Below are 26,525 nucleotides of genomic sequence, written 5' to 3'. Positions count from 1 at the left end.
GCACATAGAGGGAGGACCACGTGGAGGCACAAGAAGTCGGCCATTCGCAAGCCAAGGGGAGAGGCCTCAGAAGAAGCCACCTTCCGCTGACACCTTGATCTCGGACTTGCAACCTCCGGAACGGTCAGAGAACGAGTTTTGGTTGTGTAAGCCTCTCTGTAGTACTTTGCTATGGCAGCCCTAGCAACTAGCACAAGTAGCTTCCAAGTATGCGCTGAAATGGCTATGAATTTCCAATTAAACACATTCAATTCAGGTAATATAATAGAGCATGAAAGAAGGAATCCTTCAAAATACTTGATTTTGACAATGTAGCTTTTCCGATAATGTCGGTTACACCCTACCACGGAATAAGACTCAGAAATCCAGGGTCATGGACCCTGTTCAGTTGGTGGCACTTAATGAAGTGTATGTGGCCTCAACCTATCTTCTAACCAAAAGCTGATTTATCCGTTTGTAAAAATGGTAAAATTGCAGTCACCTCCTTTATGAAGCCTATAATTAAAGTTATATGAATGGGGAAATTTTAATCAGAAACTCTACAATCAAAATAAAGTCAGTAATTTAATATTGTTTTTTGTAAAATTGTATTTTGGCGATACTTCTTGGGAATTGGATGCAAAAATAGGGGGCAAAACTATTTAGGGAGGAAAAGAGCAGGAAAAGCGTTCACTGGGTTTTAATGAAAACATTATTTGTTGAATGTTGCACTTAACTAGAGGGAGAGATATGTATATGCTATAAAAGCCAATTTAAGACTGCTTTTTTACTCACAAAGAGAAACAGCTGGGTTTTAGCATTTGTGTGTATTCAGGAGCAGTGTTCACTGAGAAAAAGAAAATCTATAGCCATTTGGAGAAGAGAATGGAAATTTGGCTTACTCATCAGTCATTAAAGACATTCTCTGTGTGCACATGGACCATAAAGCTCATCAGGTTTGTAATCCAGCCACTGCCAGTCCTTCGAAAGCTTAATCTCTTGATTAGATGCCATTTTTAGTTGAATGTTTTAAACCTGAAATTGGAAATTTGTGCAGTATAACCCTTTATTCACATAGCTACCAGGCAGTATCACCAAAGACTCATACATCATGGACCATGCTCTTCCTCTGACTTCTGGAACTCTAGAATTATGGGAAGTTCTGGGCTAGGATGATAGAATGGTGACCCAAAGAATGCACGTTCCCTCCACCCCACCTCTTTGCATGGATTTAAAATCAAATTCTGAGTATCTGAGCAAAGGAAAATCCTCCCTACAAATTCGCTGATCACCCCAAAGCAGATTCCTGGGCTTTAACCTACACTTTCCAAAAATAAATCAGTACAGAGAAAATAATGATTTTATAGAACACCTTACTCGCAGCCCGGATAGCCTTTGCTAGCTGACAGTGAAAAGACCTGTGATGTTCCAGAAAAATGCAAGCCTCAAACTCCCCCTCCAAAAATGGTAGCATTTCTGAAGCTCTCCACCAATCCACCAAAAAGAATTTCCACCACCCGGGAAGCAACAAAAATAACCCAAGAATGACAATCGTTGATAGACCATGTAATTACACTGCCAGGAACAGAATGATCCTTCCTAGTTGAAAGTGGGTACAAAGACCCTGTCGTCTCTCCCCACCATGCCTTGAGTGTGCAGGCGCGACCTCCTGGGGCGGCCAGATTGTAGGCTCCCCCGCCCCATGCCCCCAAGTCAGTCAGTAGCCCTCCGAGAATTACAGCTCCAGAATCCTAAACTCTGAAAAGATGGAACGTACATAAAGCTGCAGCCTCCCCGTGGGCACTGCCACAAAGGTCCTTTTTAACCTTGTCTTCTCGTATAGCGCTCTGGGGGTGGGGGTGTGGTGGGGCTTAGACATCTCAGAATGCATGGTTGAGAACCACTGGAAGAAGGCAACCAAAGACGTAATTTAAGAATAGACTGTTGAGCAGAGAATGGCCTAGGTGTGGAGATCAAAACAGATCCCTGAGCTCTAGGCAAAAATCTGTGATTGCTGATAGTTCTTGGAGCTCATCGCATGCCAGGTGCTCTTCTAAGTGCTTTAGCACATTATTCATTTAACCCCAGACCATGCTATGAGAGGGGTCCTATTATCATCTCCAAAAGAGGTGGAGACACAGAGACGTAAGGCAAGGGCTCACCCTTAAGTCAAACTGGATCAATTCTGATTCCATTCCAGACAGTCTGACTCCAGAGGCAGCTATTTAATCGCTAAGTGAGATGCATGTACACCTCTACAGCCCTTTTATCAATTGCAGGGCCCTTGCCCAGTTTAGTCCTGCCTCTCTCCCCGATTCACCTGTATTCCATGATGCTTTCTTCCTATCAGTTTAACCTCACGCAGGTGGAGAGTCTGTCTTGAACAAGGCAGCCGTAGTGTTGCTGCACCGGACCCATCAGCTGGGGCCTGGCATTCATTTTAACGCTTTTGGGCCAGAACCTGGAATTCCTGGGTTGAGCCTCAGCCTTCCTCTCCTTCTCTCTACATTGGTCCCTACTTCATGTTCTTAAATTTCCAATAACCTGAATTCTATCCACTTGGGGCTGGGACCGTGATCCATCTAGAAACACCTGCCTCAGCGGTTGCTTTCTAGTCCCATGCCCCAGCAGTATCTGAGAGTGCACTTTTGAGGTGTTGCTTCCCTCGTGGGAGTGACCTGTTTTAGTTAGAACGCTGACCATCAGGAGTTCCTGTCGCAGCTCAGTGGTTAACAAATCTGACTAGCATCCATGAGGATGCAGGTTCAATTCTTGGCCTTGCGCAATGGGTTAAGGATCCAGCGTTGCTGTGGCTGTGGCATAGGCCGGCAGCTATAGCTCTGATTGACCCCTAGCCTGGGAACCTCCAAATGCGATGGGTACGGCCCTAAAAAGCAAAATCAAACAAACAAGCAACAAAAAATACCGAGGACACTGACCATCATCCAGCCTAATGTGGTTGTGCCCTTTGGTCCACAGTGTTTGGGGTTCATACTGCCTTACTCTCAGAGACGAGCCCTTAGGACAGCCAGTTCCTCTGGTTCTGGACCCTCCCAGCCCAGGCTTCCAGCTCCCTCCCCCACGGAGCCCTCTAAAAGTTCATGCCTGATTTCTGGCCAGTCGAGGTAGGGAGGCTGTTAGCCTTCTTTTTTTGTTTTCTGTTTTCGTGTGTGTTAAAATGTTATTTTGATCTTCCAAATCCTTTGTGTCGCGAACAGGGTATATCCTATCATGCCATTTGAGCAAGGCCCCGAAGAGACTTTGCCTAATGCTCCGGTGCTGCCAAAGAGGCAAGGCCAGGGCTTCAACCCAGGCCGTGAAACCGTAGATCTTCAGGGCTTGAAAGGCCTTTAGAAGTCACCTAATCCAGCGAAGGAAACGAAACCTGGATCTCCTCCATAACCTCTCCGCCGAGGGGGTAACTGGCCCGTGCGGAGCCTTCCCTCCAGGGACAGCTCCGTTTCCTCTCTGGCTGGTTCTGACACTCATTTATGTAGCCATTCGCACACGCTTCAATTCATTGAACGAGTACTTCAGGAACTAAAATGTGTACCGCCCAGGGGTTTCGCGGCTATTGAGGCATTTCTGGAGGTAGCTTTACTTAAAGATAGAAAGTGGAAAGTTCTGCAGGACGGGTACTGATCACGTGCTATGGAAACTGCTGGAGAGTTCCTCCTTCTACTGACCTGTAAACTGTCTTACTGTGTACCTCCCAAAACTGGGTCTTCCTTCTGCTCTTCTCAGCCATAGGGAAACAAAATACCTTTCTGCATTACAGCTAGTGTGTCATCCTTCCGTTGTTTCTCATAAAGGATTTCTCAGATCTTTTTTCTCTCCTGATTATTCCTCCCTGAACTCATATTTCAGTTTGTTTATGATTCTCTGAAAAGGTTTCCCCAGAGCTGAGCAGAACATGGTGTGGACTGGAGGGAAGAGAAGTGAGCTATTTTCTCATCCTAGATAAAAGAACTCTCTAGGGCATTAAAATTATTTGGTAACCATACTCATCCATTATTGTTTCAAATCGACCTTACTGGAGTTCCCGCTGTGGTGCAGTGGGTTAAGAATCCAACTGCAGCGGCTTGGGTGGCTGCTAAGCTGTGGAGTGGATCCCCGTCCCCAAATTCATGTGTGTTGTAGCCTGTGTCAGGATTTACTTCATTTTTAAGGCTGTATAGTACTCCACTGTACATATGTACCACGTTTTGCTTATCACCCACCTGTTGATGGACATGGGTTACTTCTAGCTTTTGGCTATTGAAGATAGTGCTACTGTGAACATGGGGGTACAGTTATCTTTTTGAGATCTTGTTTTCAGTTCTTTTGGGTGTATATCCAGAGTAAAATTGCTGGATTGTAAGGAACTAATAACTATTTTTAATTCTTTCAGAATATTTAAACATACATTTTTTGGCTATCCTAGAGTGTTTTTGTTTGCTTGTTTGTTTTTGTTTTAGATCTCAGGCAAGATATAAAATTTCAGGTCTGGATATATTTAACTGAGTTCGAAATCTCTCTTATCAAATCTGATAGTCAATAACACCCAGTGCCAATTTTTTTTTTTTTTTTTTAGGGCCACATTTGTGGCATATAGAGGTTCCCAGGCTAGGGGTTGAATTGGAGCTGCAACTGCTGGCTGACACCACAGCCACAGTAACGTCAGATCTGAGCCTCATCTGCAACCTGCACTGCAGCTTGTGGCAACACCGGATATTTTAACCCACCGAGCGAGGCCAGGGATGGAACCCACATCCTCATGGATGCTAGTCGGTTTCTTAACCTGCTGAGCCACAACAGGAACTCTAGTAGTGCCAATTTTTGAAAAGCCTTTCTTGGAACAGTAAGGATACTAGATGCCAATTACTTATGGAAAACTATTGAAGATACTAGGTATCTTTTGGCAAAACACCAGTGAAGATATACTCTTGTATCCTTTTGTATAGGATTTCTCCTTTTCACACAATGAATGGCCCATATTCTCGTAGAGCTGGGACACGGCAACATCATGTCACCGTAATTACGCTAAACACCATGTTGCCTTCGGAGTTTAAAAGTTGCACATTGACTTGGTCTCTGCGTCATTGGAGGATTCCTCCTCAACCTGTTAAATCTGACAGGCATCAACGGTGGGCATGAAGAGGATGTCACTTGCTCTCTTGTTTGCTCCCCTGTCTACTGACGCTAGAGGTGCAAGGATGCCATGACATTAAGGGTCAAAAGCAATAGACTTTAAGAGCTTCAAGTAATTAATAAAGTGGTCTCACACAGTGAAGTTCTTACAGCTTCTCAGAGGATCAGTTGATGGCATCAGACTTTCTTTTTCTTTCTTTTCTTTTTTCTTTTTTTTTTTTTTTGTCTTTTTGCCTTTCCTAGGGCCGCTCCTGCAGCATATGGAGGTTCCCAGGCTAGGGGTCAAATCGGAGCTGTAGCTGCAGGCCTTGTGACAGAGCCACAGCAACGTGGGATCCGAGCCATGTCTGCAACCTACACCACAGCTCAGGGCAATGCCAGATCCTTAACCCACTGAGCGAGGCCAGGGATCGAACCCGCAACCTCATGGTTCCTAGTTGGATTCATTAAGCCCTTCGCCACGATGGGAATTCCCGAGCATCAGACTTTCTTTACATCAGATATTCAATAAAAAATGTTCTTTGCTTTACATAAGGCTCATACAGTAACTTACCACTGTCACTTCATGTATAAATTGGAAATGTCAATCCTTTAACTATATCCTATGTCTGTTTCATATTTCATTTAAATGCGCTGAATCCCCTTTTATAAGCAGTGAGTCATCAGGATGTTACATGATTGTTATCAAACCCAGTTCAGTTGTATTCCCCGTGTCAGGCGGTGTGCTCCGTGCTGGTGTGTCCTGGGAAGCAAAGTTTAAACCATAGACACTCCCTCAAGGATCTTAGGCTTTTAGAGAACAGTCTTCATTTACTTTCTAAAACCTGTTCATCTCTCAATGTTCTTCACCTTAGTAAAGGGTCACTGCTGTGTAACCCTCTGTTCCTGCCACGCCGGGAATCTAGGACTTCTCCTGGATTTTCCCTCTCCCACCTCTAGCTCCCTTCTCTGCTACCCCCAGAATAGATCTTGGCTACATCCACTTGTCTTCATCTCTCCTGCCCTTATCTGAACCCAAGCCACTGATATTTCTAGTCTGCATGATTGTAGTAGCTTCAATAAGCTCCTAATGGTCTAATTCTGCTATTGTTCTTCCTATCCCTGGTCACCTATCTGGGAGCCAGTCATCTGTTCACAATCTCCCAGTGGCTTCTTCTTCTTCCTCCTTCTTCTTCTTCCTCTTTCTTCTTCTTCCTCTTTCTTCTTCCTCTTTCTTCTTCTTCCCCTTTCTTCTTCCTCTTTCTTCTTCCTCTTTCTTCTTCCTCCTTCTTCTTCTTCCTCCTTCTTCTTCTTCCTCTTTCTTCTTCTTCCTCTTTCTTCTTCTTCCCCTTTCTTCTTCCTCTTTCTTCTTCCTCCTTCTTCTTCTTCCTCTTTCTTCTTCTTCCTCTTTCTTCTTCTTCCCCTTTCTTCTTCCTCTTTCTTCTTTTTCCTCCTTCTTCTTCTTCCTCCTTCTTCTTCTTCCTCTTTCTTCTTCTTCCTCCTTCTTCTTCTTCCTCCTTCTTCTTCTTCCTCTTTCTTCTTCTTCCTCTTTCTTCTTCTTCCTCTTTCTTCGTCCTCTTTCTTCTTCCTCTTTCTTCTTCTTCCTCCTTCTTCTTCTTCCTCCTTCTTCTTCTTCCTCTTTCTTCTTCCTCCTCTTCCTTCTTCTTCCTCTTTCTTCTTCCTCTTTCTTCTTCCCCTTTCTTCTTCTTCCTCTTTCTTCTTCCTCTTTCTTCTTCCTCTTTCTTCTTCTTCCTCTTTCTTCTTCTTCCTCTTCCTCTTTCTTCTTCTTCCTCTTCCTTCTTCTTCCTCTTTCTTCTTCCTCTTTCTTCTTCCTCTTTCTTCTTCTTCCTCTTTCTTCTTCCTCTTTCTTCTTCTTCTTTCCCCCACTCCTGCAGCATCTGGAAGTTTCTGGGCCAGGGATTGAATCTGAGTTGTAGCCGTGACCTACACCACAGCTGTGGCAACACTGAATCCTAAACCCACTGTGCCACCATGGGAACTCCCTTCCCAGTAGCTTCTTGTTGCACTTAAAACAAAACCCCTATAAAACTATTCGTGAGAGGTTCCCACCGTGGCTCAGTGGGTTAAGGACCCAACATGGTGTCTGTGAGGATGTGGGTTCCACCCCTGGCTTTGCTCAGTGGGCGAGTGATCACAGTGAGATGCTGTGGCTGTGGCATAGCCGGCATTTGCAGCTCTGATTCGATGACCATAAAAACAAAAAAATCTTTACGTGATGTGCCCGTTTTTCCCTTTGAAGATACCTCTTGCTGTGCCCCTGTCTGCTCACTCTGTTCCAGCTACACCAGCAATCTGGCAATCCTTTCAGTGCCGTGACAATAAGCTCTTCTCAGTCTTAGAACTTTCACACATGCTGTTCCCTCTGCCAGGGCTGCTCTTACCCTGCCTGGCATCTCTTTACATCCTTAACATTTAACCTTACGGGTTTTCTCTTCAGAAGGGAGTTCCCTGAAAATGCTGGGTAAGGCTGGTGTGTGTGTGTGTGTGTGTGTGTGTGTGTGTGTGTAGGGACAGTGTAGACACAGTGTGACAGGAGTGACCTGTGCTGGGCCAGAGTGAGCTAGAGTCAGGGTCTTGGAATGGGTGTGGGGCCAGGATGAAGAGCGAAGTCTGGATGAATATTAGCCAGTTAGGAAAATGTTGAAGCAATGGAGGGGTACAGATAAGGACCAAAACTGGGGTTGAAGAAGAGGTGTAGAGCATGGCAGGCTGAATAATGGTCCCCAAAGACGTCAGTGTCCTAGTCCCCACAACCTGTGCATGTGCTCTCTTGGATGCTAAAAGACACTTTGCAGATGCGATTAAGGATCTTGAGATGGAAAGGACCCTGGACCATCCAGCTGTGTCTAATGTAATGACAAGCGTCTTCGGAAGAGAGAGGCAGGAGGGTCAGTGTCAAGAGACGGCAAGGTCACTAAGGAACAAGAGATTGGCGTGACACGGCCACAAGCTCAGCAATGTGGGCAGTTTCGAAGCTGGAAGGGGATAGAAACAGATTCTTCTCTGAAGCTTCCAGAAGGAATCCGCCTTCTCACCACCTTGATTTTATCCCTGTAAGACTCATTTGGGACTTCTGGCCTCCAGAAGTGTAGGAGAATAAATGTGTGTTGTTTTAAGCCGCTAAATAGACGGTAATTGGTCACAGCAGCAGCAGGAAAGCACCACGCAGAGGAAGAGACAGATGTGAAAGACATAAAGGAAATGGTGGTATCTGATGAGATATGGGGAAAAGAATTGAGCATCGCACTAATTCCAAGATTCAGAATCTAGATGATGAAGGCAATGGGAGAATTCATTTCTGGGGGACACGTGAGTTCAATTTTATATATTTTGCTTGGGTTCCAGGGAGAGCATCCAAAATTAAGTTTACCTTATATGAGGGTTTGCTTTTAGGGTCAGGAAGGCGCCCTTGGGAGGCAGAACGCCCCTCTTGCATTCCAGTGACAGTTGCATCAGTTAGCAGAGAAGACATCTCCCTTAAAATTCTCTTGGAAGGAGAGCATGGCCAGGCATTAGGCTTTATTGCAATTGAGTGTGAATGCGCTTATTGGATTCTTAGATTTGGTAAGTGGTTGAGGCAAAGAGTCCATGAATACTCTTGGAAGGCCTGGATGCTCTTAGAAATCTTATACAAGTTATTATTAAATCTTATTTGAGTGATGACTTGAGTATATACATCTTTTGTGTGTGTGTGTGTGTGGTGACAACATCTCATCAGATTCTCAAAAGGTTAGAAGTCAAGAAAGCTAAGAATGATGCTGTAGGAGTTCCCGTCGTGGCGCAGTGGTTAACGAGGAATCCGACTAGGAACCATGAGGTTGCGGGTTCACTCTCTGGTCTTGCTCAGTGGGTTAAGGATCAGGTGTTGCCGTGAGCTGTGGTGTAGGTTGCAGACGCGGCTCGGATCCCGCGTTGCTGTGGCTCTGGCGTAGGCCGGTGGCTACGGCTCTGATTAGACCCCTAGCGTGGGAACCTCCATATGCCGCTGGGAGTGGCCCAAGAAATGGCAAAAAGACAAAAAAAAAGAAAAAAAAAAAAAGAAAGAATGATGCAGTAACAGTGTGGGGTATCAGAGGCCAGAAGAGGTAGGCAAAGGGTACAAGGAAGCAGAAGGGCAGCACATCAGTAATAGACTCCTGGACACAGAAAACAGACTTTTGGTTACCAAAGGGTATAGCAGGCGTGGCGGGAGCTAAGTTAGGAGTCTGGGATTAATATGTATACACCACTGTATATAAAATACGTGAAGTGACAGGGAGCTGTACTCAATATCTTCACCTATAATGGAAAAGAATCTGAAAAAGAACATATATAATTTAATCACTTTGCTGTATACTTTAATGCAACATTGCAAACTAACTATACTTTAACAAAAAAGAAAGGGCAACACATGACAATTCTATAGTCATTAATGCTAACTCCTGCTTCTCTTCTTCTTCTTCTTTTTTTTTTTTTTTTGTCTTTTTAGGGCCACACCCTCAGCATAGGGAGGTTCCCAGGCCAGGGGCTGAATCTGAGCTGTAGCTGCTGGCCTACACCACAGCCACAGCAATGCAGGATCCAAGCCACGTCTGCGACCTACACCACAGCTCGCGGCAACCCCGGATCCTTAATCCACTGAGCAGGCCAGGGAGCCAACCTACATCCTCACAGATGCCAGTCAGATTTGTTTCTGCTGAGCCTCCACAGGAACTCCGACTTCCCTTCCTCTTTACTAGACTCATTTCAGGGCTTCGTGTGTTTCTAGAACCAGCTTTTGCAAAGAGGCTGCAGAATTTCTGTTTTGGTGTTTTACAGAATATTTCATCTATGTTTCTTAAAGTAGTTTTCTAATATTATACATACTAGTATTTCCACCAAGTGAATATTAAAGTAATTCAATAAATAATTATCACCGGTAATCTCTTTTCATAGATGAGACCGAGAAAGCTTAGGTAGCTTCTCATGAGCTGCAATTATCATTTTTTTCAGTGAACTAAATCATCAAGCGTTGCCTAGCTGATCTCTAAGTAAAATATTTCTGTGGTTATAGCTCCACATAGCTTAGATTTAGCAAAGCCAAGACCACTGAATGCTCCAGGCTGACCCCGGCTCAGAATCTCTCGCCTCAGTGATTTATTTCGGTAACTGGTTTTCTTTCTCTGTACAGATCAAAATGAGAGTTTCCATTTTGTGTAGAGTAACGCTGACTTCTAAGAAAATAAAAATTATCGATGTCAAGATTTCCTTTTCATAACAGAAAGGAATGGACTAGGTTTGTACTTAACGGAGTTTCCTGTGGTTGTGATTGATTGTCCTGGGTCCACGCCACACACAGGAAGTTTCACTTTAATTCAGAGCCTTGCTTTATGGGGTAAATACTAATTTAAGAAGAGTAAACGAAATATTTTTCAGTTTCTACTATTATAGTCCAGTCATAAAGGATACCCTCTCCGCTGCAGTGTCAGCGAAAATGTAATGATTTGTCTTTGAAATGACGAGAGTTTCACCAGAGTCGAGGCTTGTATAAGTTCAGTCTTCTGTAATTTATGTGTTTTCTGAGTGAAACTGATAGGGAGCTCTGACCTGACTGATGGGACAACAGAATATCAGGTGGAGAGAGGTACTGTGTGGACCAGATTTGGCTAACCTCCTGCATTTGCTTGCAGAGGGCTGTCAATGCTTGCTGGAAAGATGCAGCCGGGGATCAGAACTCCCCATATATCCTGACTAAGAATAGACTTTGTCAGTTTGGCAACGTCATTCTTTTTGAGTTGACACTTGGGAAGAACATACATGGAACTCTCAGAGGAAGGGAATTCTGGACTAAGATGCCAGATCAGTCAGTCAGTCCTGGCAAATCAGCCTGGTGACAGATGCCATAGCTAGACTACATTAAAAGTCTTATAGATTTTTTTTTTTTTCTTTTTTAGGGATGCATGTGTGGCATGGGGAAGTTCCCAGGCTAGGGGTCAAATAGGAACTGCAGCTGCCAGCCACAACTACAGCAACTCCAGGTCCAAGCTGCATCTGCGACCTATACCACAGTTCATGGCAACACCAGATTCTTAACCCACTGAGTGAGGCCAGGGATCGAACCTGTGTCCTCATGGATACTAGTCCATGACCACTGAGCTACTCCTATGGATGCTTTTTGTAGCAACATACTTGACTCAGTACCACAAACAGGCCTAAATCAACAGAAGTGTATTGTCTCACAGTTTTGGAGGCTGAAGTTCAAAATCAAGGTGTTGGTAGCTGGTTCCTCCTGGAAGCTCCGAGGGAGAATCTCTTCTCTCTGCCTTTTCCCTCACTGCTGGCGGCCGCTTGGCATTCCTTGGCTGCTAGATCCCTCGCTCCCGTCTCTATCTCCATCTCCACGTGGTGTTCTCCCTGTGCATCTCTGTGTATTCGCAAGATCTTTTCCTTTTGCTATTTTTTATTTATTTATTTTTGGTCTTGTTTGCCTTTTCTAGGGCCGCACCTGTGGCATATGGAGGTTCCCAGGCCAGGGGTCCAAGCGGAGCCGTAGCTGCCCGCCTACACCACAGCCGCAGCAACACAGCTTCCAAGCTGCGTCTGTGACCTACACCGCAGCTCAGGGCAACGCCAGATCCTTTAATCCACTGAGCAAGGCCAGGGATCGAACCCACACCCTCATGGTTCCTAGTCAGATTTGTTAACCACTGAGCTGCGACGGGAACTCCTTTTTTTTATTTTTTTCCCCCTTTTATGGCTACATCTGTGGCACCTGGAAGTTGCTGGGTTAGGGGTTGAATTGGAGGTGCACGGTCTACATATGCCCCAGCCACAACAATGCTGGAGGCAAGCTGCACCTGTGCTGTGCAGATCCTTAACCCACTGCGGATCCTTGACCCACTGAGCGAGGCCAGGGATTGAACCCCCCTTCTCAGGGACACTATGTTGGGTTCTTAACCCACTGAGCCACAATGGGAACTCCCACAAGGTCTTCTTCTAAAGACACGAGTGGTTGAATTCAGGGCCCTCCTAATCTAGGATGATGTCATCGTAATGAAATTATTTACATCTGTAAAGACCCTATTCTGAGTAAGTTCACATTGTGAAATTCAAGGTCAACATGAATTTTGGAGGGAAACTATTTAATAATTCACGACAGCCTCCAGCCCATTTACCCTCAGAAGCATCAGTACAATTCATCAGAACGTAATGCTAATAATAAGGCCCAGGCTCCATGTTTCATTCCAGGTACTGAGCAGGTCATTTTACCTGGCTCTAGGCTGACAGCTGCATACGTACCTTGAAATTTTATACAGTTACTTAAAAAGGGACTCAGACAAGAACTGGGATGAAATAACACAAATCCACCCTTAGAGCTACGGAAGACCCCAAAGTTCGTGCCTACACAAGGGTTGGTCCATAAGGGCATTTTCATCTATAGTCCCTGGAATACACTGGTACACATAACAACGCGGCTTATGGCAAAGGTGATTGGACCACAGTGGATATTTTACATCATAACATTGTGTTCTTTTTATGACGTGGACAGTACAATGCCTTCTCTGGCTACCTTCTGTTGCTGGACGATACAAATTCTGACACTCTGTCTGCTTTTTAGTTTGCTCTGAAACTTGGTGAACCATCAGCTTTAGTGGCTTGTGCATGTGTACCGGAGATGAAAATGATGAGCAGTAGTTTGAGTTTGTACAGAACTTCCTTTCTGGAATCTTGTATTTTTGGCAGGTGTGTGGAAGGACTGGGGGGAATTACGTGGCATCGAATAGAATTTCAGCAAAGGACCAGCGACTCCAATCATGTATTTTTATGCATGTAGGTAATTTTTGACATGAATATTTAGAAACATCTTAGCTAAGCTAATTTTTAGATGTGCACCACATGGCTTTTTATTTTGTGGAAGTTTTCTTTTTGTTTTATTTATTTATATCCCATATGTTCTCGTTGAGACTTCAGGTGGCTGACAAAATTAGTACAATGAAAAAGATAAAATGTAAACCAAAACGAAACAACCTCATTACTGGTGAGGGGACTGGACAGAGGCCACTTAGAAATTGTGTGTATATTTAGTTGGTGTTATTGTTAGGGAAAACCGGCACATCTGCATTCAGTCTAATCTAGAAATTCCACTTTTAGGAATTTATCTTAAGGAAATAATCAAGAGTGAAAGCAAGTTTAGCTGTGTTCACCATGTGTAGGTATGCTGCACCATTGTTTATAATGGCAAAGGAGTGAAAAGAATTTAGGGGTTCCTGTTTTGGCTCAGTGGTAGCAAACCTGACTAGTGTCCGTGAGGGTGTGGGTGGATCCCTGGCCTTGCTCAGTGGGTTAAGGATCCTGCATTGCCCTGAGCTGTGGTGTAGGCTGCAGACGCGCCGCAGATCTGGCCTTGCTGTGTCACAGGCCGGCAGCTGCAGCTCTGGTTTGACCCCCTAACCTGGGAACTTCCATATGCCACAAGTGAGGCCCTAAAAGCAAAAGAAAGAACGAAAAAGAAAATAATTTAAACATGCAACAAGCAGGAAATTGGTGAAGTGATATCTGTTTTGTGGATATGTGCAACTGTTGTAAAATCACATTTAATTCTATTGAAGAGGCTCCATATATTGTTAAATTCAGACAGCGTGGTGTAAAATGATATTAAATGGACCACTTTTAGAAATGCGCACACATACATGAGGAAATGACAAAATATGAAGAACTAACGTGGGCACCAGGAACTGTATCTAGTCACTTGGGATGGAGCAGGATGGAGGATAAGGTGAGAAAAAGAATGTATATATGTATGTGTGACTGGGTCATTTTGCTGCAGAGTAGAAAATTGACAGAACACTCTAAACCAACTATAATGAAAAAATAAAAATCATTAAAAAAAAAAAGAACTAAAATGGGTGGTGAAAGACCAGATCATTTTTATTTACTTTTTTTCTTGTTCTTTCTTTCTTTTTTTAATGGCTATACTCACAGCGTATGGAAATTTCTGGGCCAGGGATTGAATCCGAGCAGCAGCTGCAGCATATCACTTAATTCTTTAACCCATTGCACTGGGCCAGGGATCGAACCTGCACCTCCACAGTGACCCGAGCCTCTACAGTCAGAGGCTTCACCCACTGCACCGGAGCAGGAACTCCTGTTTTCTTTTTTTCTGATACATATTTTACATGTCTTACATAGTGTGTATTTATTGCATTTGTGAAGATAAAAGCAAGCTTTTTTTTTAAGTAGGTAAGAAAATGAGTACAATGGGAAAATGACATAGCAAAATGAAAATGAACCTTGAAATGAGGTTACGTCTCAAAATGCACGCAATGTGATTCTGTACAGATGGCACATACATTTTCATCTAGGCTTTCAAAAGCCATTGGGAAAAGGGAAACAAAATCAGCTATAGTATCTACAAGATGAGGTCCTATATATAGTATTTTATAAGTATAAAGTAAGAACAGTTTGTTGCTCCACACCCTAGAAGTAAATATAATGGCTGATTTCACTGAGCATTTGCTTACACACAGAATGAAAACAAAGTGCCAAAGGCCAATAGAAAGTTAAATGCCACTTAGAAGTTCTCCTGTATCTAAATGGTAGCCATAAAACTTAGAAATACAAACAGTACTATTTTATTTTTTCACAGATTTATACTAAACAAATTAATTATGTTATACGGTATATATCAACTTTACAGATAGAACCCCCTTGATTATTCCTCTGGAATATGCTAAAAGTTTGGGCTTATTTGGTACAAATGAGAGAGAAAAATCAGGCAGCACAATGCAGATGCTTCTGCTAGGATTAAGGAAAATCCTGTATTAATACACCACATTCACTGCGACACGAACTACGCATGGCTGCAAGGCTCTATTTCGTGCAACCTTCAGGGACAGGCCAAAGCTCATCCTAAAGGCTTTCTTAGGAGATGCTCAACTATCCAATCTTGTTGATGTTAATTTCATCCTCTATGACATTAGTGAGTTTCTCGTATTTAGGGTAAGGTGCTTGGGCCTCATCCAAATGGCTTGATAAGAGAAAAAAAAAGCAAACTTAAACTATGAATAGTTTCAAGAAAAATGAATGGTCAGAATGGCTGTAAGATCTTTGTCGTCAGGAATGATGCTTCTATCCAGCAACACTGCATATAGAAGACCTTCAGTAAATACTTAATAGTTATTTGAGTGATAGCAATATTGACTTGCCATATCTTTCTTCCAAGTTATTTTCCAGGTTCATAAATTAATGCTGTGTATTACAGAACAGTTGTCAATAAGCTTAGATAATTTAGCCTGAGAAGAGAGAAGCCTCTTGGATAAATTCTATTAAACCAGCCAAAACAGTGAAAAATATTTTACAATTAATTTTTCCCTTGAATATGACTTGACTGACACAATGATTCATTTGTTGGGGCTGCAGGGAACCAAGAAACACTGTTGTGATTGTGTAGTTTTTCAGGATGCACACTCCTTATCTGTCAAATAATCAGTGCTTTCCATTCCTAGAGATGAAGACACTTATTCTTCAAAAGTATACCTGGAAGACAGACTGCAGTGGCTGACCTGGTTTTCTTCCCTCACTTGTGTCATCTGATACCAGAAGTCCGTCTCTTTCTTCGTTTACCAAGTGGATGTTTGTCTGCAGGGCAAGTAAGTAAACACAGAGAACAATCATTATTAAGCAGTATTCCTGCTGTTCTGAAAATTCCTTTCAATTCAAAATAGGCATATGCATTTCAGGAAGTGAGCTGTGAAGAATGTAGCAAGTCCACATCTGTTCAGCTGGCGGTGCAGCAGCCCTGGAATCAGCCCCTGTCCCTGGGGCCACCTCATCCACCCAGTGCTGGAGCTGGACTGCTTGAGCCTTTCTGCCAGTCAAAGGCCATGGTTAGAATCTCTCACTTTATTTATTTATTGGTTTCCAACTTTTTTTTTTTGGCCAAGCCTGCGGCATGTGGCAGTTCCCAGGCCAGGGATCAAACTGAAGCCACAGCAGCAACTTGAGCAACTGCCGTGACAATGCCAGATCCTTAACCCTCTGTGCCACAGGGGAACTTCCTTTCAACATATTGCACTGTAAAATTTTCAAACACACAGGAAAATTGGAAGTCATGTACAAAGAACACCCATCTACCCACCACACAGAATCTAAAATTAACATTTTGCTATCCTGGATTGATCGTATATCTACCCGTCCCTTTACCCATCCTCCGGCCATCTTTTAAACATTTCAAAATAAGTGGCTGATTTCAGACACTTCCTTCTAAGTAATTCTGCCTACATAGCATTAGCTGTTTACAGTTCTTGTTGGGGTTGAATCTTTTAACATGAGTGTTCTTCTTTTATAAAATTTATGATTAGCTGCTCTACATAGTGCTTGGTATGGTTATGTGGTTAATGTGGGCCTCCCCTTCCAAGGCAAAGGGACTGTGCTGTTTTGTTCACCAGCAAAACCGGATGACCCGGAGATGCTGAGTATATAGTTCATTTGTCACGGAACATGTGGGAAGGCAGAAAGAAATGGGTGGAAGATGGAGCTACAGAAACGGAAAGGAAAGGGAACTATGTCTTCTCCAGGCCAGACCGTTGGTGGTACTGGGGCCGGTTAAAGCCCTTTTGGGAGATGGAGCAGGACATGCTTGCTGAGGAAACTGCCATTTTATGTTGGTTCAATTAAGAAAGTAAAATGAAGTACTGTGGGTATCTTCACGGATGGTTCTACTATGAGTAAGTTCCTAGGGTTCTGGCTGTTTATTTGGTAAGGATGCACATAGTACCTCCGTTTGTAATTTAGACATGTCTCCTGTCTCAACTCCAGGCTCCGTTTGTAATTTGGACATGTCTCCTGTCTCAGCTCAAGGCTCTGTTTGTAATTTGGACATGTCTTCTATCTCAACTCCAGCTCAACCAGCTGGAGATAAAACTTCTGATGAAAAACTCATGAGTTATGGGCCAGAGATACTGACCTCATATTTGACACATGAAAACAGAATCTCATTCTCTCCTTCTCAATTATGGGGAACTTTCTTTCCCACCATGACTCCTCTTTGGCCATCCCTCCAGTTCTTCTTGGTGATACCACCTCTGAACTAAGATTATGTCTTTTTTTTTTTTTTTTGTCTTTTTGCCATTTCTGGGGCCACACCTGCGGCATATGGAGGTTCCCAGGCTAGGGGTCGAATCGGAGCTGTAGCCACTGGCCTACGCCACAGCCACAGCAATGCAGGATCCGAGCCACGTCTGCAACCTACACCAGATCCTTAACCCACTGAGCGAGGCCAGGGATTGAACCCGCAACCTCATGGTTCCTAGTCGGACTCGTTAATACTGAGCCACGACGGGAACTCCTAAGATTACGTCTTTGTGAGACCTCGACTTCTGTGAGATGGCTACACCTCCAGCATAAATGAATTGTGTTTATCTTGTCCCCAGTGTTTCTGGAGGTGTCCAGTGTGATTCAAACTTCAAAGGTTGGAATTATTTTCTTAGAGGACGTCAGCTACCAGACAATTGAGATTCTGCTCGCTTATCTTGCTTGTCTCAGGAGCATGTGGCAACTTGCCTTATGTCCCTGAGAATACATATGCCAGCCAACAGGGCCCTGGCCCCAGGATATGCTACTTCCCCAAACTTCTTTTCTGCTTGATCAATCTATTAAATTCTCAGAGAAGGTAATTGCAGACCTGACCTGATTTGAACATCCTTGAGAAGAATCTGGCCTCAAAAGACCTTCGCCGGTTCAAATGGCAGGTGACAGAAATTCTTCCACTAGTAAAGTCATTCTTTTGGGTTAAAGTAGTACTTTCCCAGTATTCTGCTTCTGTCTTGCAAATTGGGGGGGGGGGGGAAACGCAGAAGATTCCTGCAGTCACCTTTGCCGTGTTTTCTTCCCAAGATTTTCTGTGGATCAGAAGAGGACCAAGGGAAGCACCGTGACCTTGGGGAGGAGGAGGAAGCCAGGGAAAGTAGGGGAGGGCAAACTTCTTTATCCATTATTGGGCTTTAGGTCACATGGTGACTTTGAGACAGAAGATTTTACCATCTCCCGATCCGCGACTTCTCGGCATGCTCCCCCAGCCCCCTCCTCCAATTTCCCCCAAGCCCCCCTTGATCTGTAGAGCCTCTCTTCTCTTCCACCCTTGTCTTCGAGGATCCCGGGCAAGCGCCCACCTCCTTCCCGCCTCTCCAAAGGCGCAGCCGCGCTTTCGGCTCGGAGCTTCCTCCCGTCCCCCGAAGGCGAGGGAAACAAGACACCTCCACCGTGGGTGGAATAAGACACTTTATAACTCACCCTTAATTGTCACCCTCTAGCTTTTCCCCCTATGCCCAAGGTTTTTGGTCCCCTCTGCACAGAGAATAAGACAGAGCCTAGAACCGGAAAAACGAACCGCTGATCCGTCCCGACCGCTTCCACCCTGTTCCAGCGCTAGCGCTCTGCGTCTTGCAGCCGGATCGTGGCCGACCCAACACCGGCGCCGCTGTCCCCTCCCCGGGCCCGCAGGTCCTGTCACCTCGGGCCGCCCCCGCCTCCCTGCCGAGCCTGGGCCTCGCCCCGCCTCCAGCCCGCGGACCCCGCCGCCCCGCCTCCGCCTCCGCCTCCGCCGCGGCCGCCGTGGGTGCGGGTCCGCCCCAGAAGGGCGCCCATTGGCCGGGCGGGCCGTCCTTCACCCAAGCGCATTCCGCCGCCCGCAGGCTTGCGGGGAAACTTCCTTATTATTGTGACGCCGAAATCCGAGAAACCCCGAGCCGGGCCGGTGGCGCTCTTACCGTCGGAATCCCGAGCGGCGGTGCGGCGGCCGCCAAGGTGCGCGGGGAGGGGGGGCGGTCCTGGGAAGGAGGGCACCGCGGGGCTGCAGCCGCGCGCCCGCCGCGTTCCGCGCCGCCCGGCTGTCAGCGCGCGGCTCCCGGCGGGGCGGCCGCGGCTGCTGGGCGCTTCCCGCGGCGACCTGGGGCCCGGCGCGCGGGGCGGTCGGGGCGCGGTGCCGGCGGGGCGCGGGCGGCCGGGCTGCGCGGGGTGCCCCTGGGCCGCGCGGGCGTCCTCGGGGCTCTCGCTCTGACCTAAAGAGCCCTGGCGCCCGGAGAGGCCGGAAGCCGCTTGGAAAATCGGAGCGCCCCCCACCCCGACTCGGCTGCCTGCAGGCTGGGAGGGATTGCGACGCAGAAAGTCAAAAGAGGATCCTCCCCTTCCTCCTCGCCTGGCCCGATTTAAATTCCGGGGCTCCGGTGACCCCGTTGCGGTGAGGGGCGCGCAGCCTTGGGGGCGGGCGGGGCCTCTGCGTTTGGGGGAACCGGGGAGGCTGCGAGGAGTTTGCGCTGGAGCCGGGGGGCTCCGTGGCCTCGGTGACAGCGCCGGTGGGGCCGCGGTGCCCGGCACCACCCACCTCGCGGAGGCCGGGCCGGGCTCGCCCGGTGGGAGTCCGCCTCCTGGGCGGAGCCGGGGCGAGGGTGTGTGTGGACACGTGTGTGTGTGTGCGGACACGTAAGTGCGCGGACGGGCGCGGGGGTGTCAGGAACTGGGACGTTCGGGGGCAGGTGGCACTTTGAGTCATTTGTGAATGTGTGGAGTGGGCACACCGGGACAACTGACCGGGAAGAGCATGTGTAACCTGAAAAAGACCAAGCCGGGGAGGGCTGTGGAGACCGCACCTAAAGCAACAACTATGCGTTGATTCCGGGTCTGCACCGTGGGCTCCGGGAGACGTGCATTTGAACTTTGCGTCGGGTATGTCAGTGTTTCTGGTTGTTTTCTGATTCCATTTTACTGTAGCTTTTAAGTTAGCTTCATTAGGAAGTACCTTAAATTCAGAGCGCAGCCTTCCAGGATTTTTTTCTTGCATTCGGAGGCACGGAATGCTTCAGGAAAGACAATTCGAGAGCTCTCTTTCATTTTGGCGTGTCTCCTGGCTTTTTCCACAGATATGAAGCTGTTTCTAGGTTCCTTTCATCTGATGGTTTGATAACATCAAGTGAACTGCTCTCTCAACTCCAGACTGAGAAGAGTGGAATAAAATGAGAATTAACACCCTTTTACAATGCAGTGACTCTGGAGAGAGAGCCGTCGTGTTTTAGCGGCAGAATACTGCGAAGCTCTCTGTTCCTCCTGTCCTTTACCCTGGAGCAGCAGGGTGGCATTAGAAGTCAGAAAACGGGGGTAATATAGTTAACCCCCCTTTTAAAGCAAAACAGATTAAGTACACAGCCTTGAGCGCATGGAGGCTAGGAACCTTCTAGAGAAAGGATGCAGGAATCTAGGAGGAAGACTTGAAACCTCTTTGGCAGATCCTCCTCTGGCATGAAAGAAAGAAACAGTTGGTTTGCAGGCAGTTTTTACTTTTTCCCTAAGTAGTTGAGTTTTTATTTTTGAAAAAAGAAACAGAGACTCCAGAATGCTCCAGATGCTGTTGTTGGAGCCATTGGTTTGAGCATTTCATTCCTCATAACACATTTAAATTTCTCAAGATTTGCATAATAATTAAAAACATTTTTTAAATATATAATGAGGGTTACCCCCCTCCTGGAGATGCCAGATAGCTTTGCTCCAGTGTCAGAATTACAAGTAATATTCGTAATATTCTCCAAATTGAATGGAAGTATCTTACATTGTATAGAAATAAAGTTATGATGACCATATCTTAAAATCATGCAAGACTTTTTCTTCTGAGAGCTTAAGGTGCCTCTCAGTCCCATCTTGTTTTGCACGAAAGAGGATGTGGTCATGAGAAGAAAGGAAAGATACAAGAAAGGCTTCAGAACAGTTGTGGCAAAATAAGCTGTGTGTGTGGTACATGGACAAATGGAGGAAAAAAATGGACGTGTCTTTCCCAACTTTATCTTTCTCACCTAGACGGAAGATTTTAAAATCACTTCACTTTTACATCTCTTACGATTGCTAGGTGTTTGTAAAGCCGCTGTCTGTGTCTCTTAAGGTCACTTTTAGAGGTGACATCTTCATAGTTGGCTTGTGGTTGTCTTCATGAGATTTAACCAGACTCTGGTCTTGGGAGAGAATGGGGAGTATTCAAGCGTGCATAGTATAAAGATATTCTCACCTTCAGACGTCTACTTTTCGTTTTCAGTGGCCCCACAGCACTTTGTCGCGTTCTGTACCAGCGTTGTTATTTCTTCACTTTGCAGATCTGCCACGCGAGGCGGACCCATTCTGGCCTGTAGTGCAGATGCCGAGTGTGTGACCTGTGGTGAGTTACTACACTTCTCTGCACCTCAGTCTCCTCATCTTGGGCTTGAGGATAACATCTGACTCTCAGAATTGAGAGGAGGGTGAAACAAGATCATCCGTGGAAGGAATTCAGACGAGGGTAGCTGCCTAGAGAGGGCCCTTGGATCAAATCCGTACGGATTTCCTTCCGCTGTGAGGTAGTGAGGAGAACAAGGTGAGCCTTAGGAAGTAGGAGACCTAGTTTCTGGTCTCTGCTTCAACCAGTTACTTCTCAGAGGACCAGCAGTAACTTCAGCTGCCATGAAAATGAGGTTAAGAATGTCAGTCTCTTGGAGTTCCCATCGTGGCGCAGTGGTTAACGAATCTGACTAGGAACCAGGAGGCTGCGGGTTCAATCCCTGTCCTTGCTCAGTGGGTTAAGGATCGGGCGTTGCCGTGAGCTGTGGTGTGGGTTGCAGACACGGCTCGGATCTGGCGTGGCTGTGGCTGTGGTGTAGGCCAGCGGCTACAGCTCCGATGAGACCCCTAGCCTGGGAACCTCCCTCCATATGCCGTGGGAGCGGCCCAAGAAATGGCAAAAAAAAAAAAAAAAAAAAAAAAGTCAGTCTCTTACCTACAGGTTGGATCAAATGGACTTGGAAGGTCTCCAATAAGATGACCCCCTGCTGCTACACCTCTGGCCCCCTTTAAACATTTAGCACCTTTAGAAGGAGTACTTGGCCGGTATCCGGGGCATGTGCTTCTGGGTGGGAGCCAGCAAGTGACTGGTTTTAGTCTGTGTCAGGGTGGGTGTGGAGGCAAGTCTGGCCACCTCTGTTGAGATCGCCTCCTCAGCCCTTCTGTCTCTGGCTAACGTAGGTTCCTGTCGCCCATAAACATCGAGGTGATTCAGCTGATGTGAGCTCCCTTACTGTGTGCAAACGTCGTCTTGAAACCTTTGTTTTCAAGATTGGAGAAGAAAGGTCGCTGGGCCTTGTTTTCTTGGACGGAGGGTGGAGCTTCATGTTTAAGGGCGTGGAGTCTTGGGAGATGAGCTCCGAATCCTGCCTTTGCCGAATCCTGCCTTTGCCGCAGCTGGTGCTTCTTTTTCGTGTTCTTGGGCCAGCGACTTCACCTTGCTACGTCTCGAGGTTACTGTAAAGGGCAAATTCAGTCGTCTAGGTAGAGTTTTTCTTGCAGACCCAGACCCATAGCAGGCTTGCAATAATCGGAACTGTTGCTTTTTCTTTCTTTCTTTTTTTTTTTTTTTTGCCTTTTCTAGGGCCGCTCCCGAGGCATGTATAGATTCCCACCCAGGCTAGGGGTCCTTTCGGAGCCTTAGCCTCTGGCCTATGCCAGAGCCACAGCAACTCGGAATCCGAGCCGCGTCTGTGACCTACACCACAGCTCGCGGCAACGCCAGATCCTTAACCCACTGAGGAAGGCCAGGGATCGAACCTGCAACCTCATGGTTCCTAGTCGGATTCGTTAACACTGAGCCATGACAGGAACTCCAACTGTTGCTTTTTCTTTAGGCAACAATTATTTATCGAGCCCCCTTGTGTGTACCAGACACTGTTCTCGTCTGGGGGGGGGGGGTAAAGAAATGAACAAAGAGGCGCAGCCCTTCCTTCATGGAGCGGACATTCCTCAGTTTGTAACACTGGGAAACGCCACTGTTTGATGACAGCTTGGGGTGTAAAAGGCATATTCTGCTTTGAGATCTGCTAACATGGGGCGAGGGGAGAGTCCACTTTAGAATGGAGGAAATTCATTGCTGCTTTTTGTTACTGCCTAAGGAATGTGTATCTGACATCACCTGGCACACCAAACTGTTTGCAAGTGTAGATTGTGGGGGTTCTGGTGGTCTCAGATTTGGGTTTAGTTCACCAGGCACTGATGAAGCAGCTCCTGTGCTCCTGTGTTAGGCTGGGAACTGGAGGTACACAGGTAGGTGAAATCTAGTTCCCATCATGGAGAAGCTCTCAGTCTGCACATGGATGGGAATCAGAGGGTGAGATGCTAGAAGCAGCAATCCTACCTCAATAGTACCTTTTTTTTTTTTAAACTCTGAAGTATCTGTAATATATAGATGCTAAGAAACAGTGATACAGGGACAGGAGCAGAACATCAGCCATGCTATTGAAGCTCCCTTTATGCTCCTAGCAGATGGTACCCTCCATTGCTACATATCCAAAGAGCTCTCTCTATCTTTGTATTAATCATTTTTTTGCTTTTCTTCATAGCTTTACCACCAGTAATGTTTTTAATCTCCAAATGCTTGTTATACTTGTGTTTGGACTCCGTAAGAATGCATCACACTCTGAATTCGTCTGTGACTTTTCCCCTGCCTCAATGCTGGTTTTAAGATTTAGCTGCAGTGGTGTTTGTAGATGGAATTCATTTATTTTTCACTGCTGTATAGTATTCTGTTTTATGCGTGTGCTGCAGCTTCTCCATTTTCTTACAGACAGACATTTGGGTTGTTTTTGTTCTGTGTATTTCAAGCAGTCCTGAAATGAACATTCTTGGGCATATATCTTGGGGCATAGATGCGTGAGTTGCTTGCTGCATTGTATAGTAAGATAGCCACTGGCCATATGTGACTGCTTCTCTTAAAATAATTTAAATAAAATTACAGTCTCATCTTCTGAGTCGCATTAGCCATGTTTCAGATGCTCACTAGCCACATGTCGCCACCAAAATGGACAAATGCATAGAGGTGACAGCTCCATCAGCATAGAAAGTTCTCAGTTTCCAGGCTTTACCCCTCTTGGTAGCTCCAGGCCTCAGCATAGTGAAGGAGTACCAGGGTTACTTGTTAAGTCAGACAGTGCTGGTCATATGCCCAGGAATGAAATTCCTGTGCCGTGGGGACATTTCAACTTCACTCGAGAATGCCCACTTGTTTTCCAAAGTGATTCTGCCAGTTTGCACGCCGGCCAGCTGTGGGTACACGTCTTGGTTGCCCTGTATCCTCGACTCGCACCGTCAGTCTGTCTCACTCTTGCCAGTCCGGTCCAGTGTCTTTTGAAGGCAGCCCACAGCTTATGCAGACAATGGAGAAGTCATTCTTCTAGTTTTACCAAGCCCAGCACCAGGTAGTAAAGGCACCACCCGTGCGGGGAGCGTCAGCAGAGGGTGGGAATGTTTGCGTGTTGGTCAGAGAACCAAAGTCCAGCCTAAGTGAAGGCGAGAGAAGCCAGCAGGGAGGGGCTTCGAGTTGCTGAAATCTTCTCCCTGGCTTCTCTGCCACTTCTGCCTATGGCAGTAAACTTTGGGACAATAAAGTATGTCACTGGAATAAGTCTTGCTTGTTACCGGAGTTAATTCTGCAGTTGAGTTTTGGCTTCAGATTTGTTTAAAGCCTGGCTTTGCGGAGTGTCTGCGGAGCCCCCAAGCCTGGGCTGAAAAAGACCCTCCCTCCCCCAGACACCCTTTAGGTAACGGCTTCTGAGCTTGTCTGTAAGGATGCTTATGTCCATTATACATGAGATAGAAAGTCCTGCCTGTTTTTTAGGTTTTAGTGAGTTTCAAACAAAGAAATAAGAATCCGTCATTAGGCTGAGGTTTGCACGGTCTGGTTAATAAGACAAAGGTTAGGAGTGGCAGCTTGTCATTTAGCGTTCAGCTCACTGGGACTGATAAAAGGAGGTCTCTCTCCCCGCAAGTCCTCCCCGGAGTTTAAAAGGAGACACTTGCAGAAAGCTTTGCCTTGCAACCTCAGATTGGCTTTGCGAAAGTTATGCCTGCCCGGGGGTGGGGAGGGGGTGGGGGGGGTGCAGGCTGCTTTGCTGTAGTGCAGATTTGGCGGAAGAGCAGATGCTCCCCAGGGGAAGAAGGGAGTTCCCCCCTCCCCCAGGCTGTTGGGGAGCCACCCAGTTTGCAGAGGTTTCAGGGAGGAGCACAGAGAGTCGCAGTGACTGTCCTACAGCAGCTGAGAGTTACTGTCCCTTACCCTGTATGCCGGGCATGGGCTCAGCACCCTGCCTCACAACAGCCCCGTCACTCTTGCCTCTGTAGGGACAGAAGACAGGCTCGGAGTGTTTAACCCTCTTCCCCAAGGCTTCACAGCTAGCACGTGATTAATGCGGGGCTTGAACTTTAGTCCTTTGGACCCTTAAGCCCTGCTAAGATTATCCGGAATCTTTCACCCAAAATAGATGAGAAGGACTGGGAGAGTCCCAGATGTGACGTGGAGGGAAGGAACGGCCGTTCGTCTTTCTTTCTTTTGCTTTGTGATGGGGAGATGAGAGGCAGGAAACAGAGGGGCTGGGCTGAGGTGGCACGGGGCAGCCCCGGTGGCTGGGGCGGGTGCTGAGCCAGATCAAAGTGACAGGTGATGGAGAACATTGCTCAGGCCAGACCTTCAGATTCCTGGACCCCAGGGGCTACTAGATTCGGGGGTTTCGCCAGAGCGCACCTCAAGTGAAAGCTGTCTCCACGTCTGGCTTCTTTTCCAGACACTGAACTTCTCTCCTGAGGGCGAGATGGTTTGAGTGCCTCCTGCTCTGGTTTTGGCAGAGCGTCCTGATGGGCTGGACCAGGTCTCCAATTAGGGCTATAATCCATTCATGGGAATGCATCTTATGTGTCGTTTGCTGTTTTGTTATCTCTGAGTAAGTCGTTTTCATTTGATTATGTGAAGATTGCATTGCTATGGCTCAGGTGGGGAGGATTTTAACAATAGTCCTTTTACCTTTTCTCATAAATGGTTTCTACTGGTCCATCAGGGCTGAGGCCATGCTTCAGGCTGCTTTCCTAGGCTTGTTGCTGGCCAGAGCACCCAGAGTTCAGCTGATTCTCTAGGATTGACTCACACTAAATAAACTTACAGAAACTGAGAGATCCAGGACCCCAAATTAACCATGAGAGGCAGGAATACTTAGAAGGCTGGGCTTTGGTCGGCTGGTCACAGTATTCTTTCCCTGTAGTAGGATCTGCCTTGGAAAATAAGTTACTCAAGATTGCGTATGAATCATGGAATCTCAGCAGGGCACGCGGCTGGGTGAATTTAATGATGAGTGTTACCGAGTCCGATATACCCATCCGCCATCTCATTCTTGGGCAGTAATTATTTAGCAGGTCACATAGTCACCTATGACTATGAGTGTAGAGATACTGGGACATTCTGACCATTTCTAGGCTCCTTCTTATCAAGCACACTGGTTAAGAGCACCTTCTCTGGGCTCAAAACCCTGCTCTGCTACCACCTCGTTGTGTGATTTAGTCAAGTCACTTCAACACTTCATCTCACTTTTTTATTTTTCTACATCCTTTTTTTGGGGGGAGGGGGCCTTCAT

The 26,525-nt window shown here is 46.4% G+C and overlaps 2 protein-coding genes across 23 annotated transcripts in view; one reads left to right on the top strand and one right to left on the bottom strand.

Annotated features, from left to right (window-relative positions):
• HERC3 (HECT and RLD domain containing E3 ubiquitin protein ligase 3) overlaps positions 1-26,525 on the top strand; it is a 181,203-nt gene that overhangs the window by 41,379 nt on the left and 113,299 nt on the right. For 6 of the 22 annotated variants that reach the window (XR_014813394.1, XR_014813395.1, XR_014813391.1 and 3 more), the window contains exons 1-2: positions 18,743-18,870; positions 21,201-21,262. The gene's annotated coding sequence lies outside the window, so the exon portion shown is untranslated. Of the gene's footprint in view, positions 1-12,810; positions 12,898-13,701; positions 13,844-15,572; positions 15,717-15,791; positions 15,954-18,742; positions 18,871-19,164; positions 19,789-21,200; positions 21,263-26,525 lie in introns of those variants that run through there. The other 16 variants (XR_014813393.1, XM_084973455.1, XM_084973454.1 and 13 more) reach the window with 9 other exon arrangements.
• LOC102166545 (uncharacterized) lies at positions 12,193-19,953 on the bottom strand. Its single transcript, XM_084971138.1, has 5 exons — positions 19,862-19,953; positions 19,641-19,672; positions 18,455-19,490; positions 17,755-17,966; positions 12,193-15,705 (listed from the first exon to the last, which is right to left on the bottom strand). The coding sequence occupies exons 1-3, from the start codon at positions 19,951-19,953 to the stop codon at positions 18,574-18,576; spliced, it is 1,041 nt and encodes a 346-aa protein (XP_084827264.1). The 3' UTR covers positions 12,193-15,705; positions 17,755-17,966; positions 18,455-18,573.

The sequence above is a fragment of the Sus scrofa genome, chromosome 8 (genome assembly GCF_054392235.1).
Source record: "Sus scrofa isolate SSC_HxYL_T2T_F1_AM1 chromosome 8, Sscrofa_HxYL_maternal_Yorkshire_Landrace_v2.0, whole genome shotgun sequence".
Lineage (NCBI taxonomy): Eukaryota > Metazoa > Chordata > Mammalia > Artiodactyla > Suidae > Sus > Sus scrofa.
Note: the sequence above shows the minus strand (reverse complement) of the source record. Positions and strands in the feature narration are given on the sequence as shown.

Excerpts from the sequence above, each read along its gene's own strand:
- LOC102166545 (XM_084971138.1), bottom strand. The coding sequence starts at position 19,953 with ATGAAAGAGAGCTCTCGAATTGTCTTTCCTGAAGCATTCCGTGCCTCC. Across the intron at positions 19,673-19,861 it reads GGCTGCGCTCTGAATTTAAG|GTTACACATGCTCTTCCCGG; the intron begins GTACTTCCTAAT and ends GGTCTTTTTCAG. Across the intron at positions 19,491-19,640 it reads CTTCCCGGTCAGTTGTCCCG|GAGGCGGACTCCCACCGGGC; the intron begins GTGTGCCCACTC and ends GGCTCCGCCCAG.